This window comes from Corvus brachyrhynchos, unplaced genomic scaffold (assembly GCF_000691975.1).
Source record: "Corvus brachyrhynchos isolate BGI_N302 unplaced genomic scaffold, ASM69197v1 scaffold65, whole genome shotgun sequence".
In the NCBI taxonomy this organism is placed as follows: Eukaryota; Metazoa; Chordata; class Aves; order Passeriformes; family Corvidae; genus Corvus; species Corvus brachyrhynchos.
In genome coordinates, this window is record NW_008238365.1 from 1,641,129 (window position 1) to 1,653,067 (window position 11,939).

Below are 11,939 nucleotides of genomic sequence, written 5' to 3' on the forward strand. Positions count from 1 at the left end.
GAATTGGCAATTGTTCCTGAAAGGCTGCAGTGACTAATCCCGGCCTGAGTCCTTCCCTGCTTGCTCCAGACCCAGGGGCCGCAGTCCCTCCCTTCCCAATCCTCGATTGGATGCTGTGGGTGATGGGAATGTCCCCACGGATCCCCCCAACTCCACGGCTGCATCCTGCCGGGACCAGGCTCCACTTCCCTCCTCTGCTCAGTCCTTTGCAGACAAAAAGCTTCCCATCTCCTCCTCCCTCGGATCCTCAGCTCTCCTGGTCTTATGCAAAGCCGGTATTTTTAGTATCTCCTGGAAACACTGCGAAGTGTCATCACCACCAGCTAATGAGTGCTCCGGAGAGGGGACATTCCTCCGGCCACCTCCCTCAGCTCAGACCTGGCAGGGTCACCAAAGCATCTGCAAGTGGGTGGCTTTTGGAGCACTGAGCCACAGCAGCTCCTGAAAGGCACCATTTGATCACAACCTGATTGTTCCACGGTCAAGAAAAGAAAAGGAGGGGAGAAAAAAAAAAAATTAAATAAAAGCCTCGCTATGATTTGGTCGATCTCAGCAACTCTTGGCTTAATTCGCTCTTGTTCTCGGGTTCGGGGAAGTGCCTGTGCCTCTGCTGACACGTCAAGGTCAAAGCCCACCCGTGGCTGGCTGATGAACCAGCACACTGGCAGCATTCCCTCCGGGCAGGAGGAGCTCCAGGGCTTTTCCCTCCGTGCTAAAAAGTCTCCCCCAGTGCTAAAGTTCACTCCCGAGGAGTGAGGAGGCTGCCGGGGCTGCTCCTGCTCCCCGTGCCTCTTGTGCAGGCACGAGATCGCCAGGTCCGGAATGCACCCAGCCCCACCAGGGCTCTGCAGCTTGGGCCACTCGCCCCAGCCAGGCTCGGTGACAGCCCTGTCACCCAGCACAGCCCGCGCTTATCACCCCTCCCCGTTTATCATCCCCTTCCCCAGCGAGGGGAGATGGTGCCTTTAAGGCAGCTTAACAGCTGTCAGAGAGGAGGCATTTCTGCGTGTGCTGCTGATGCTGAAAATACAAGCCAGAGATACTTTAAGTAGGTCTGGAAAGCGTTCAACGAGAAGACACCGTCACGCAGCCTGTCCCCACTCCCAGCCCAGTCCCACCCAGCTGCTCCCAACTCCACGACTGTCGGGAGCCGCACGCATTCCTCCGGGGGCACAGAAGGGTTAAAAATACCCTCGGCCAGGCTGGGGCACAGCAAGTGGCAGAGTGTGCCTTGCCTGCCACATCCCGTTCTCAGAAGCCCACCTCCCCTCGCCCACCTGCCGGCCAGGCATCCCCAGCTATGGGGGCTTGGCTGTTTGGTGGGGTGTGGAGTGCCCAAAAAAGCCACCCCGGGGGTGTGGGCTGGGCGCTCGGGCATCGCCTGTGTGGCCACTTGTGCTGGCTAAGGACCACTGTCCCGCTGCCTCCAGAAATCAAGGCTTTGAGTGCCAATGCTTTGGTGTCAATGCCTTGTGCCACCAGCACATGGAGTCACTCCTGCTCTCCAGTTCAGCCCAGCAATCCCAAAATGGGATGCTGCTTTTCCTCTCTGCCCTCCTTAGGAGGGTTGGAATGAGATGATCTTTAAGGTCTCTTCCAACCCAAACCATTCTCTGACCTTCAAGAGTGGTTCTGCAGTGGCAGCAGCAGAGCCGCCAGTCCTGGAGAGAGAACCACAAAACCAGTGAGGCTGGAAAAGACCCTTGAGATCACCCTACAAAGGAAGGTCACCCAGGGACTGCTGGGGAGCACAAACTGCAAACCTAAACGGGACAAAACTTCCAGGGAGAAACCCAAACTTTGATCCTCCTGCAAAATATCCGAGGTGAAAGTGCAGGATGCTGGGCAGTCACGTCCCCATCCCACATCTCTCCCTGCCTCAGTGGCTCATGCAGGGGACACGACGAGGTCACACCAGTTGGCAGCCGCCTCTCCAAAACCGGCACCCTCAGGCAGGGACACCTGGCACAAACCCAGGGACAGCAGGCAGCAGTTAGGGGCACCTGTGGCACATCGGACAGCACCGTTGACTCAGCTCCCTGGTGGAAAGGTTGGGGCAATTACGAGTCATAAATGAAGTGCTGAGAGAAGCTGACATCCCCCAGCCATGCAGAGGGGCAGGAGGAGAGCATGGGAGGGTTCGTGGGCACCCCAGCCCTGGATAACTGCTGCCTTCCCCAGGGAGCAGCGTCAGGCAGCATTACGGGAATGGCCAGATGAGTAATTCTGGTTTGGGCCTCACTCACTGCATCACCACTCCCGGGATTTCTTTCCTGATTTTTTTTTTTCTCATTGAAGCAGACAAAGAGGGTGCTGGAGGCACAACGGCTGCGCGGGCCCTGGCCGACCTGACCTGCTCTAAAATAAAACCGAGGCTTCAGTTATTGCTGTCTAGGGATTCTCCCTCCCCCCTCTTCATCATCCAGCACTAAACCTTTATTGGTGTGACACAGCAGAGCCAGAGTTCACCGCATTGAGCAACTCCAGTTTCAAAAAAAACCTCCCCAAAAATGCCAGGAGGAGAGGCAGGAGCCCGAAATCCCATCCCTTCCCTCTGCTGCCTTGGCAAAGCCATCACCCACCGAAGGCTGGATGAGGGAGACCCCCTCCTGCTCCTCCCTCCTCTCCAGGGTGGGGTTTAATTAACTCTGGGAGGCGAGAGATCCTGGATAAACAGCTCTGCTGTGCCAGCTGCGGCAGGTCCCGGCTCGCCACATTCCTGTGCCATGCCCCAGCGCTGCCGAGCTCAGCTGTGGTGACAGCGGGAGCCACCAGCCCATGGACACGTCACCAGGTGTCCCCCCCTCCAGCCAACTGCACCTGCACCCACCCAACGTGACCCAACATGACGGCGACCCTTCGGGTTTCATTTTGGGGGAAGCGCTCCAGATCCTCGCAGAAATCCCTTGTGGCTGTTGAGCACAGCTCAGGGGGAACGCAGGGGTGATCCTGCTCTCATCTTCCTCACGGGGACAAAGCGTCCCCAGCAAAGCAGAGCACCCTGGTGTGATGCAGCTGAGATTCTTCGCTGGAGTAAAGGTCCAGAGAAGCTGTGGCTGTCCCATCCCTGGAGGTGTCCAAGGACAGGTTGGACGGGGCTTGGAGCACCCTAGGATAGTGGAAGGTGTCCCTGTCCCTTCTCACCCAAACCAGTCCATGAACCCATGACTGGGGAGGCACCAGGATCTTCACTTCTGACCACTGTAAGGTAGAGAGCCCAAAAATCCCTGCCAGCACCTCTGAGCCAGGGCTGAGCGTTAACACTCTGCCTCGTAGGTGAAATGTGGCAGCGTTAAGAATTTGTCCAAAAACAGCACCGTGAACCAAAGAGGGTCCCAGCTCAGAACTGCCAACGCCAAGCACAAGCCACACTTTGAAATCCAAGTTCAAAACCCACCGTGGAAAAGAAAAACAAAAGTCAGGCTTAAGCTTGCTTAGCCAGGAGGCCAAGCTAGCCCAGCACAGATGTCTCCCCCAAAACACCCAGGAATGTGACTCCATCAGCTCCGTGGCCCAGGCTGATGGGTGCTCTTTGGCCAGACAGGACGAGCCCACGCCTGGGGCTTTCTGGCACCTCTGCTCCCAGCCAGCAAACCTCACCTCTGCTTCTTCAGCGTGGGAAGGAGGATGAACCACTCATGCTGAGCAGCACAAGCTTTGTCCCATGAGTTTCACGATTTTTGGGGTGAAGGGTTCTCACTTGGGGCTTTCCAGCTGATCAGGGGTTGCTGATGCTGGAGATAAAGCAATGGAGAAAGCCCCTATGGCTTCACATGAGTGACCCCCCCGTCTCATCTGTACCTGGGGAATCACATATCCCTGGGGAATTCTGCTGTTTGCCAAACTGAATCCACGGGGCTGTTATGTTTAGTAACATCTCAACTGTAGCTCATTTGATTCCAGTCATTAAAATTTAATATCAGCGTAAGCTTTGAGAAACCTGAGCTGACAGCAGAGACAGTGGAGGGGGAAGAAGTGCCCCAGCCTGGAAACTCCTACGAGCAGCTCTTGGCTGGTGCCCGGCACTTGTCCCTCATGCTGAAGAGCCCAACTTGGCCATGTGAAGCTCAGTGCAAAGATTCTCCCAACTTTTAACTCCTTTTTATACAAAAAAGGGGCTCCTCGGAGAGGCAGCAATGGAACGAGAGCCACTTGGGTTAAACTCCTGCTGGAGATCAGGAGTTAAAGATGAGGTTCCTTCGCTCTGACAGCTTAACATGAGCTAAACCCGTGTTATTTCTCCTGTGGCACAGCTGGATCCGAAGCGATCCATCGGGATGTCCATATAAGCACAGGCTCCAAACCACAGAAATGCCTTTCAGCTGCACTTGATCTCACCAGAAAACTCAGGGCTGAATTCGATGACCCCTTAAAGTCTCCTCCAGATGGGTTTCTTACAATCCTGACTGGATTTCCTGCACTCCCTGTACTCCAGCTCCACCCTGGATCGTTCTCCTGGCTCCTGATGACCGTGGAAGCTGGTGAGGGTCCGTCCCCAAAATCGCTTCCGCTCGCTGAACCAAAACCCCTCCTGCAAACAAAGCTTCCCCCTGAGCACGATCCGACAGCTGCTTCCCAGCCTCCCGCCTCGGAGGAACCCAGCCAGGAGGAAAACTTACAGCAGGAGAGGGCTCATCCATCCCAAAGCCAGGATTAGTCCCTCTGTGACCTGGGAAAGGGGCTGGGGGGGGAGAGAGGAAATGCACGGATGGCAGTTTTCCAAAAGTTAAGGAGGTTGTGGCCTTTTGGGGCAAGTTTGAGGGAAAAGAAAAATACACGGGAAGCTTCAAACATAAGCTGCTTCCAAAGTCACCCGTTCCCAGCCTCCACCAGAGCCTTCAATGGATCCTCTTTATTAAAATCTGGACACAATGAGTCCAGAAGTGCCCACCTTTGTCAGGGCTCCATTGGCAACTTGCCTGGAGCCCCGGGGCCATGCCTAATTTGCATCTCATTTACACAGATGTTCATTAAAATTAATGCCTTAAGACATAATATCTGCCTGCATTTGAGCCTTCTGGACAGACAGAGCGCGACCGCTCCCGGAGAGCCCCCGTCACCCCATCCGTCACCCCATCCGTCACCCCATCCTCCCCCCGGAGCACTGCCAGGATGAGGAGCTCCTCTGCTCCACCAGGACGCTCCGGGCACGCCCCTGGTTTGCAATCCAAGGAGGGCAAGAGGTGTGATATTGTCTTAGAGAGAGAATTTATTGGGAAACAAAAGCCTGGCGCAACCAAGAGAAGCCCCCCGAGCTCCCCACAGAGCACGAGCCAGGCTTTTCCACAGCTCTCCCTCCAGGCCCTGCTGATGCCCTTCCACGTGCAGATCAGGATCTGGGGTTGTATTTCTCTTAGAGAGGACCAGAAGGCGAAGATTTGCCAAGATCAGCTTTGGGATTTGTGCAAAAATCCCCGTTCCCGGGATGAACCGTGCACGGCAGGAATGGAGGAAAGGGGGGAAGGAGGAATGGAGGAATGAAGGAATGCTGCTGTAACCACGATTGCTCCATCCACCCCTCGTGCTTCTCCCCCATTTCGTTCCCAGCCAAAACCTTCCCACCACGGCCGCAACTTTCACTTTCCCACCCACAGAGGCCCCAGCTGCACCGCGTGGCCTCGATGGCCAACGAATGACTCCTGGTAAGGACACTTCAGACCCCCAAACCCCCTCAGCTCAGGTCACCCATGCCTTGAAGGGTCATCCTCAAGGTCACTGAGCTGTGGACCATGTGCAAAGCCCACGGTGGGTTAAGCTGCTCCTGCCCAGTCTGGGTTTTGTCATTGTTCCTAATGAGAGCTACTCAGCCGGGAATAATCCCTTGCTCTGCAGGAAACGTTCACTGATTTTAAGGACTAAAAACTCCTTTCTGGATATATTTGTTCCAAGTGACTCTGTGGTGTTTAATGATGAATTTAAATCCTTCCCATCTTTGCTCAAAGCAGACTGCCCGACACAAGCAACACCATCAGGTGAGGTTGAGTTTGTCCCACAAATACAATTCCAGGGGTTTTTTTTGGATAGGCATCCCCCAAAACCAGAAACACCTTGTCCTGGTGAAGGTTTCACACAGCTGCTCAAGTGGTGGAACGGGATCAATTAGCCATGAGATGAAAAGTAAATGGCTGTAAAACTGCTTCTCCCTCCCGCCCCCCCATTAACACCAGGAAACGAGCAGCCAGATGTAAATCAGCCCAATCATCAGCTCCTGAGCACATCAGGAATAGAAGTTTCACAGCAAGAGAACTTCTGAGCCGTATTAATGTAATTAATGTAGTGTAACAGCATGACCCGACACCATAACACTGCATGGAAATGCATCAAACACACTCACACTCTTCCCTCTCTCAAGTCTTGATGGTCTCCATCAGCTCCTTGCTGGAAATGTGAACAGCCCACATAAAACTTCACCTTGGTTTTACTCCCTGGGCACACTCCTCGTCTCACAGTTTATCTGTGGCTCTTTTTGTACCCAAGGATCCCAAAATGGACGCAATAGGTGACCCAGATGGAGCGAACAGCAAGCAGGAGTGGGGGGCCAGGCAGAGGCAGACCCACAGGATGATCTGATCTGGACTACACTCTTAAATTCACAGCTCAGACGGACTCAAAGCCCTCCTTTCCTCCCCCAAAATCTAAATGCCACCCACCTCTACCAGCCCACGAGGTGCTGGCACGCCAACATCACACATCACCAGGAGAACAGGGATTTTCCTGCCCAACCCCAAAATCTTTCCACACCTTTTCACCACAGAGTATCAAGTCCACCAGCAGGATTTCACACCCTCCAGAGCAAGGATATTTCACTGCAAACCCACTCACATCACAGCAACAAACAACGAAGACGCCACGGCTTGAAGCCCACAAAAAACCACACCACCTTCAAGCGCCGAACCCCACTTTAAAGAAAAACCAAAACCGCCATGGAATCAAACTGACCTTGAAGTCTGCCAGCTGCTGGTTGATGGTTTCCACCTCTGTCCCCACCACCCACTGCAAGGCCTCGTTCTCCTCGGCCGCCGTGGTCATGTGGCTCAGCTCCTTCAGGCGGCTGTAGAAGTCCTCGACGCGGGACAGCGTCGTCTCCACCTGCTCCTGCCGGTTCCTGCCCCTCTCTGTCAGCTTGCTGCACTGCTTGCTCAGAGTCTCCAGCTCCCGCTTCAGCCCCAGCAAGTCGGGGCTGCCCTCGTCCTCCAGCATCTTCTTGCACTCGCTCTCGGAGGATTCGATGTCGGATCTCAGCTGGTGGAGCTTGCCCAGGAAGGCGCGGACGTCCTCGGCCTGGGACTGGAGGCTGTCAGAGTCCCTCCCTATGGGGCCCATGCTGTCCAGCTCATCATCCAGGTCTGCCAGCTGGGAGAACATCTCCCTGACCCTGCTGTTGAACTGGCCGATCCCTTCCAGCTTGTTTTCCATGAGTGCACAGCAGTCATTGACTTTCTGCTTCACAGCCTTGAAGTCCTGCTGAGCCACCTCAGCTTGGCTTAAGAGCTGGGAGCAGTCGGATCCGTCTGGAGCATCTTCTACCAGACCTTGAGTGAGGTTTTTCAGATAATCCACTTGTGGCTCCAGGGCCTGCAGCACCTCCTGCTGTGCCTTGAGCTTCTCCAAATTCTTGTTGCTGCAGGCTTGTGGCCCCAGGGCATCGTAGATCTCCAGCTGGTGCTTCGCCCCTTCCAGCTTCTTCTCGATGTTCTTGAAGCTCTCCTGGAACTCCTTGAGCCTCTGGGACATTTCTTCAATGGAGCCAGTCTTGGTTTGCAGCTCTTCTGTGATGGCATCCATCTTCTGGTTGATGCCGGCCTTCTCATCCCGGATGTCGTCCTCGTCGGTTTGGGAAGCGTCAATCAGGATGTCGGCAGCGCTGTTGAGCATCTCCAGCAGGGACCGGCGCTTCTCCACATCACTCAGCATGGCCTTTGACCTCAGAAGAGTGGCCTCCAGCTGCACTGGATCCAGGGTTACCTCCAGCTCTGCCATCCTTGCCTTGCAGTCCTCCACCCAGGGCAGGAGATCCTCCGCGTGCCGCTGGTACTTCTGAGCCTTCTGCAAGCAGTCCTTGAGCTTGGAGTGTCTGTCAGCAGCCTGCTTGCTGAGCTCCTCCCAGTGTGTTTTCAGGCTGACCAGCTGGTTCTGCAGAGTGGTCTTCTCCTCCCCAGGCTGGACCGAGAGCAGCAAAGATTCTCCCTCGGCCACAATCATCTCGTAGGAGCCGCTGTGTTGGTTGAGGCTCTTCTGGAACTCTTCTTGCTCCTGGATTTGGCTCTGCAGCCTCTCCAGTTTAGCAGAAATCGGTTGGCTCTGGGCTTGCTGGCACCTTTTGTCATCCAGCCAGGTCCTGAGTTCATCAAACATGTGCTGGAACTGCTGGGAACTCGCGAGTGCAGTCTGCAGTCGGTTCATCCGGTCGGCTGGAACGGGAATGAGATTAGAAGGAGACAATTAAGCTCAAATCAAATAAGCGAAGTGCAATTATTTAAAATCATCTCAGATGCACCAACTGTGTTTTGATTAACAGGAAGGAGCTTTCCATTGCATCACCAGCCCTCTTTGCTCACTGATTCATAAATTTCTTAAGTAGTAAGAGGCAGTGATGATGCAGAAGTCTCAGCTCTCCGGACTGGTCTCTAAACGTAACCTCTGAGAAACCAGAAGATGCATCCCAAGACCAGAGGATGACCACTGGGGCTTCTCCATGCCCCAATATGGATTTAGGAACCTGGGCTTTTTTTTCCCAAGCACGTGCCACCCCTGCTTGTTGAGGAGCCACATCAGTGGGGCTAAACACCTCTGCTCCCTCTCCAGGCTCAGGTACTCCTGGAGTTTGAGCTTTCCCATGCTTGGTCCCACATAAAACACCCATGAAGAACCCTAAAAAGGGATAAATGGTGCTTCCCCTATTATTTTTATAAACCCAGTGATGGGAGATCCCTTTGGCAAAGAGCAGGGGTGGAGCTCGACATCCCAACATCTCTTAAGCAACCCCTCCTCTATCTCACCTGCCAGATCTTCCAGCCCTTTGAGGGGCAGTGCCACCGTCTCCAGACGTTTCCTCAGCTCATCTTTGAGGTACTGCTCCCCAATGAGGATGGAGAGGTCATCACAGAGGGTCTGAGCCTCTGAGATCTCTTCCTCCAGCTGCTCCAGGTCCGAGCGGATCTCACTGGTCTCCTCCAGCTGCTGTTTGACAGCATCAGGCTGGGTGCTGATGGCAGACTGGCTGCTCAGGCGCTGCCCAACAGCCTTCACCTTCTCTGAGAGGCCCTGGAGAAGCTCCTGGTACTGGGTGCTCTTTACTATGGCTTGGTCGATCTGGCTGGAGCGGGAGTTGAGGCGCTCCGTGAGCTCAGACCATTTCTGGTTGACCCCTTGGAGCTCATCCCGCACCTGGCTGGTGGATGGAGAAACATCTCCAGGGCCAGTCAGGATGCTCTGAGCTGCCTGGTTGAGCTGCTCATGCTGTTGTCGGCGAGCTTCGAATTCCTTCAGCATAAACTGGAACAGAAACAACATTAAAATGTTTGCATAAAACTGACAGCTCCGAGTACACACAGTCAAAACAAAGCAGAGCTCCAGGGGCTTTATCCAGCCCATGGAATCAGCAGGCACAGGCCTTGGGGTGGGACAGCAGTTGGGCTGGGTAGCCCAGGATTTACTGTGACCTTGGAAGTTAAAAAGCTGGGAGGGGTCTGCGACTCCAGGACTTTTCTCTCTCTCTCTTATTTGTCTCGTAATGTAGCATAAACCACTTAGATGAGATGGAAATCTGATTATCTCCACTGGGGCTTTTTTTTTAGCTCCGTGATGTGGCTGGTTACAGCCATGTTAGGATCTGGAAGCAGGAGGAATGGAAGGGCCAGGCTGGCAGGCAGAGGGGCAGCATTAGCAAGTCCTGCAGAGCGTCAGCGCAGGCCTTGTTTAAAGCAATTTCACTCTCCAGGAGAGGCCAAGTGATTCACTGGTGAGTCAATCCAGTGCGGGAAGGGAGCTGAGCACTGCACCCTTTTCAAGTTACTCACAGCAGTCTGGGCTCAGCGGGGTTTGGAGGACTTGGAAGAGGAGCCACGAGGTCTCTGAACACTCACGGCACGCCAGAGCGCTCGCAAGGCAAGCACGACCTTCCACACCACTCTGGGCGAGACACTCCCCTCCATCCCGAGCCCACCGGGAAGACACAAACCCCTCTCACCTGCACCTGCTGCTTCTGAGCATTGAGCATGTTGGGGTCGATGGAGAGGGGGCCCAGCACGCTCATCATCAGCTCCTTCTCCATGAGCCAGGGCCGCAGCTGGGCCTCGGCCGCCTGGAACGTGGCCAGCTGGGTGGCCGACTCCTCCAGCTTCTGCTGCCGCGCCGCCGTGGCCTGGCTGGCCCTCTCCCACCTGCAATCTGAAGCACCACCTCTGTTGGCTGGCATCAAGCCCCTGGCCTGCCCACCCCTCCATCACCAAGGTTGTTTTCCCCTCCCCACGGTTCTCCCGAGGGGAAGTCTCCTCTGTTTTCCAATCAAACTAGTGTGGCTCTATCCACTCTCCATCTCCTAAGCCATTACCCAAATCTAGTGGCTACGTGGTCTGGAAGCTCCTAGGAAAAAAAGCCTTGCAAGCAGGATTTCTGTGCTCTAGTCACTACTGCTGTGAGCTGCTCTGCCCTTGGGTGAGCCATCTCACATCCCTGGCCCGATAAATGAGGATACTCTCATGTGTACCCGTCCTCACACAGCACACTCAGATCTCCTGGACGGACAACTCCATCAACAGGCTCCTGCTATTTCAAAGAAGAGAATCTCTGGGCTTCTTTTTGAACACACAGCCTTGTTTAGTCAACACTTAATTACCTAGGATAGCCTCACTAATGATTAGAATTTTATATCAAGCAGTGAAGCTTTTAATCAAAATAATCAACCCGTGCCTCTAACACATTTTCACCCCCGCCCCCTTTTTATTTTTTTAAGGAGCAATTTAAGGAGGCAAGTCTTCAAAATCCACATCCATCACAGAGATTTCATTAATCATGACAGGGCTCATCTCAGGAACACCTTCCACACCAGACAGCTCGGAGATAGGTTTGCTATTTACTGAATTTTAATTAGAAGTGACTCTGCTCTAGCGTGACTTTGGGATCGCCCCACACTCCTGAACCACGTCTAACGTGATGTTTGCAGACAGAAGCCTCATTAAGTGCTTCAGGCACTTACTCAGGTCTTCCTGCATCTTCTTCCAGTTCGCTGCTTCCGGAGAATCTGGATATTTCTCCAGCAAGCCAGAAAGTGCTTCCTTTACCTTCTGGATCTTCCCAGAATTCTGCTCCAATTCAGCCAGAAATGCCTGGAAAAGAATGATTTGAACTTCCTCAGATATGGGGCGAAAGAATCACCGAGTAGGAATGGAAAAGCAGCTACAAGCTGGAGCTGGACAATTCCTCTTCTTTGCTCTTTAATGATATCAATTTGTTAGCAATAGTGTGAACTAACTTGGCTGCAAGGGCAGGGAAAGGCTGGGAATTGCTTTCCAGGAGAAGCTGGAGTGGCCCAGCAGCAAGGGCTCCAAATTATCTCCTTTTCCCCCAGCCTGACAGCAACAGGTCTAAAAGCAAAGGGGAACTTGGGGCTGCTGCTCCATGGATCTGCCTGGAATTCCTGATCTGGGAATGCCCTTCTTTAACTCGGGGTAAAACCCTTGTGACTAATCCTGTGCAGTAAAGCACATCTCTGGGATCCTTTGGGAGATGCATGGCAGAGGGGTGCAACTGCATGAACTCCAAGGGCCACTTTGTGATCCTATGATCCCAGAAAGTCGCGAAGAGAAATCACCTTGTTGTGCTCAGCCTGGGCTCTCATCGTCTCCGTCTTGGTGGGCGAGGAGGAGGCGTCCAGCTCCGACAGCGTCCGTTCCTTGGACTCCAGCCACTTGAGCATGGAGCTGGCCTCCTCCCGCACC

At 54.1% G+C, this 11,939-nt stretch overlaps 1 protein-coding gene across 1 annotated transcript in view; it reads right to left on the reverse strand.

Annotated features, from left to right (window-relative positions):
* The window catches only part of LOC103616929 (microtubule-actin cross-linking factor 1), a 138,551-nt gene that overhangs the window by 44,564 nt on the left and 82,048 nt on the right, over window positions 1-11,939 (reverse strand). The window contains 5 exon segments of the mRNA XM_017736104.1: window positions 6,940-8,411; window positions 9,000-9,495; window positions 10,190-10,389; window positions 11,198-11,327; window positions 11,813-11,921. Of these exon segments, the coding sequence (XP_017591593.1) occupies window positions 6,940-8,411; window positions 9,000-9,495; window positions 10,190-10,389; window positions 11,198-11,327; window positions 11,813-11,921 (2,407 nt within the window).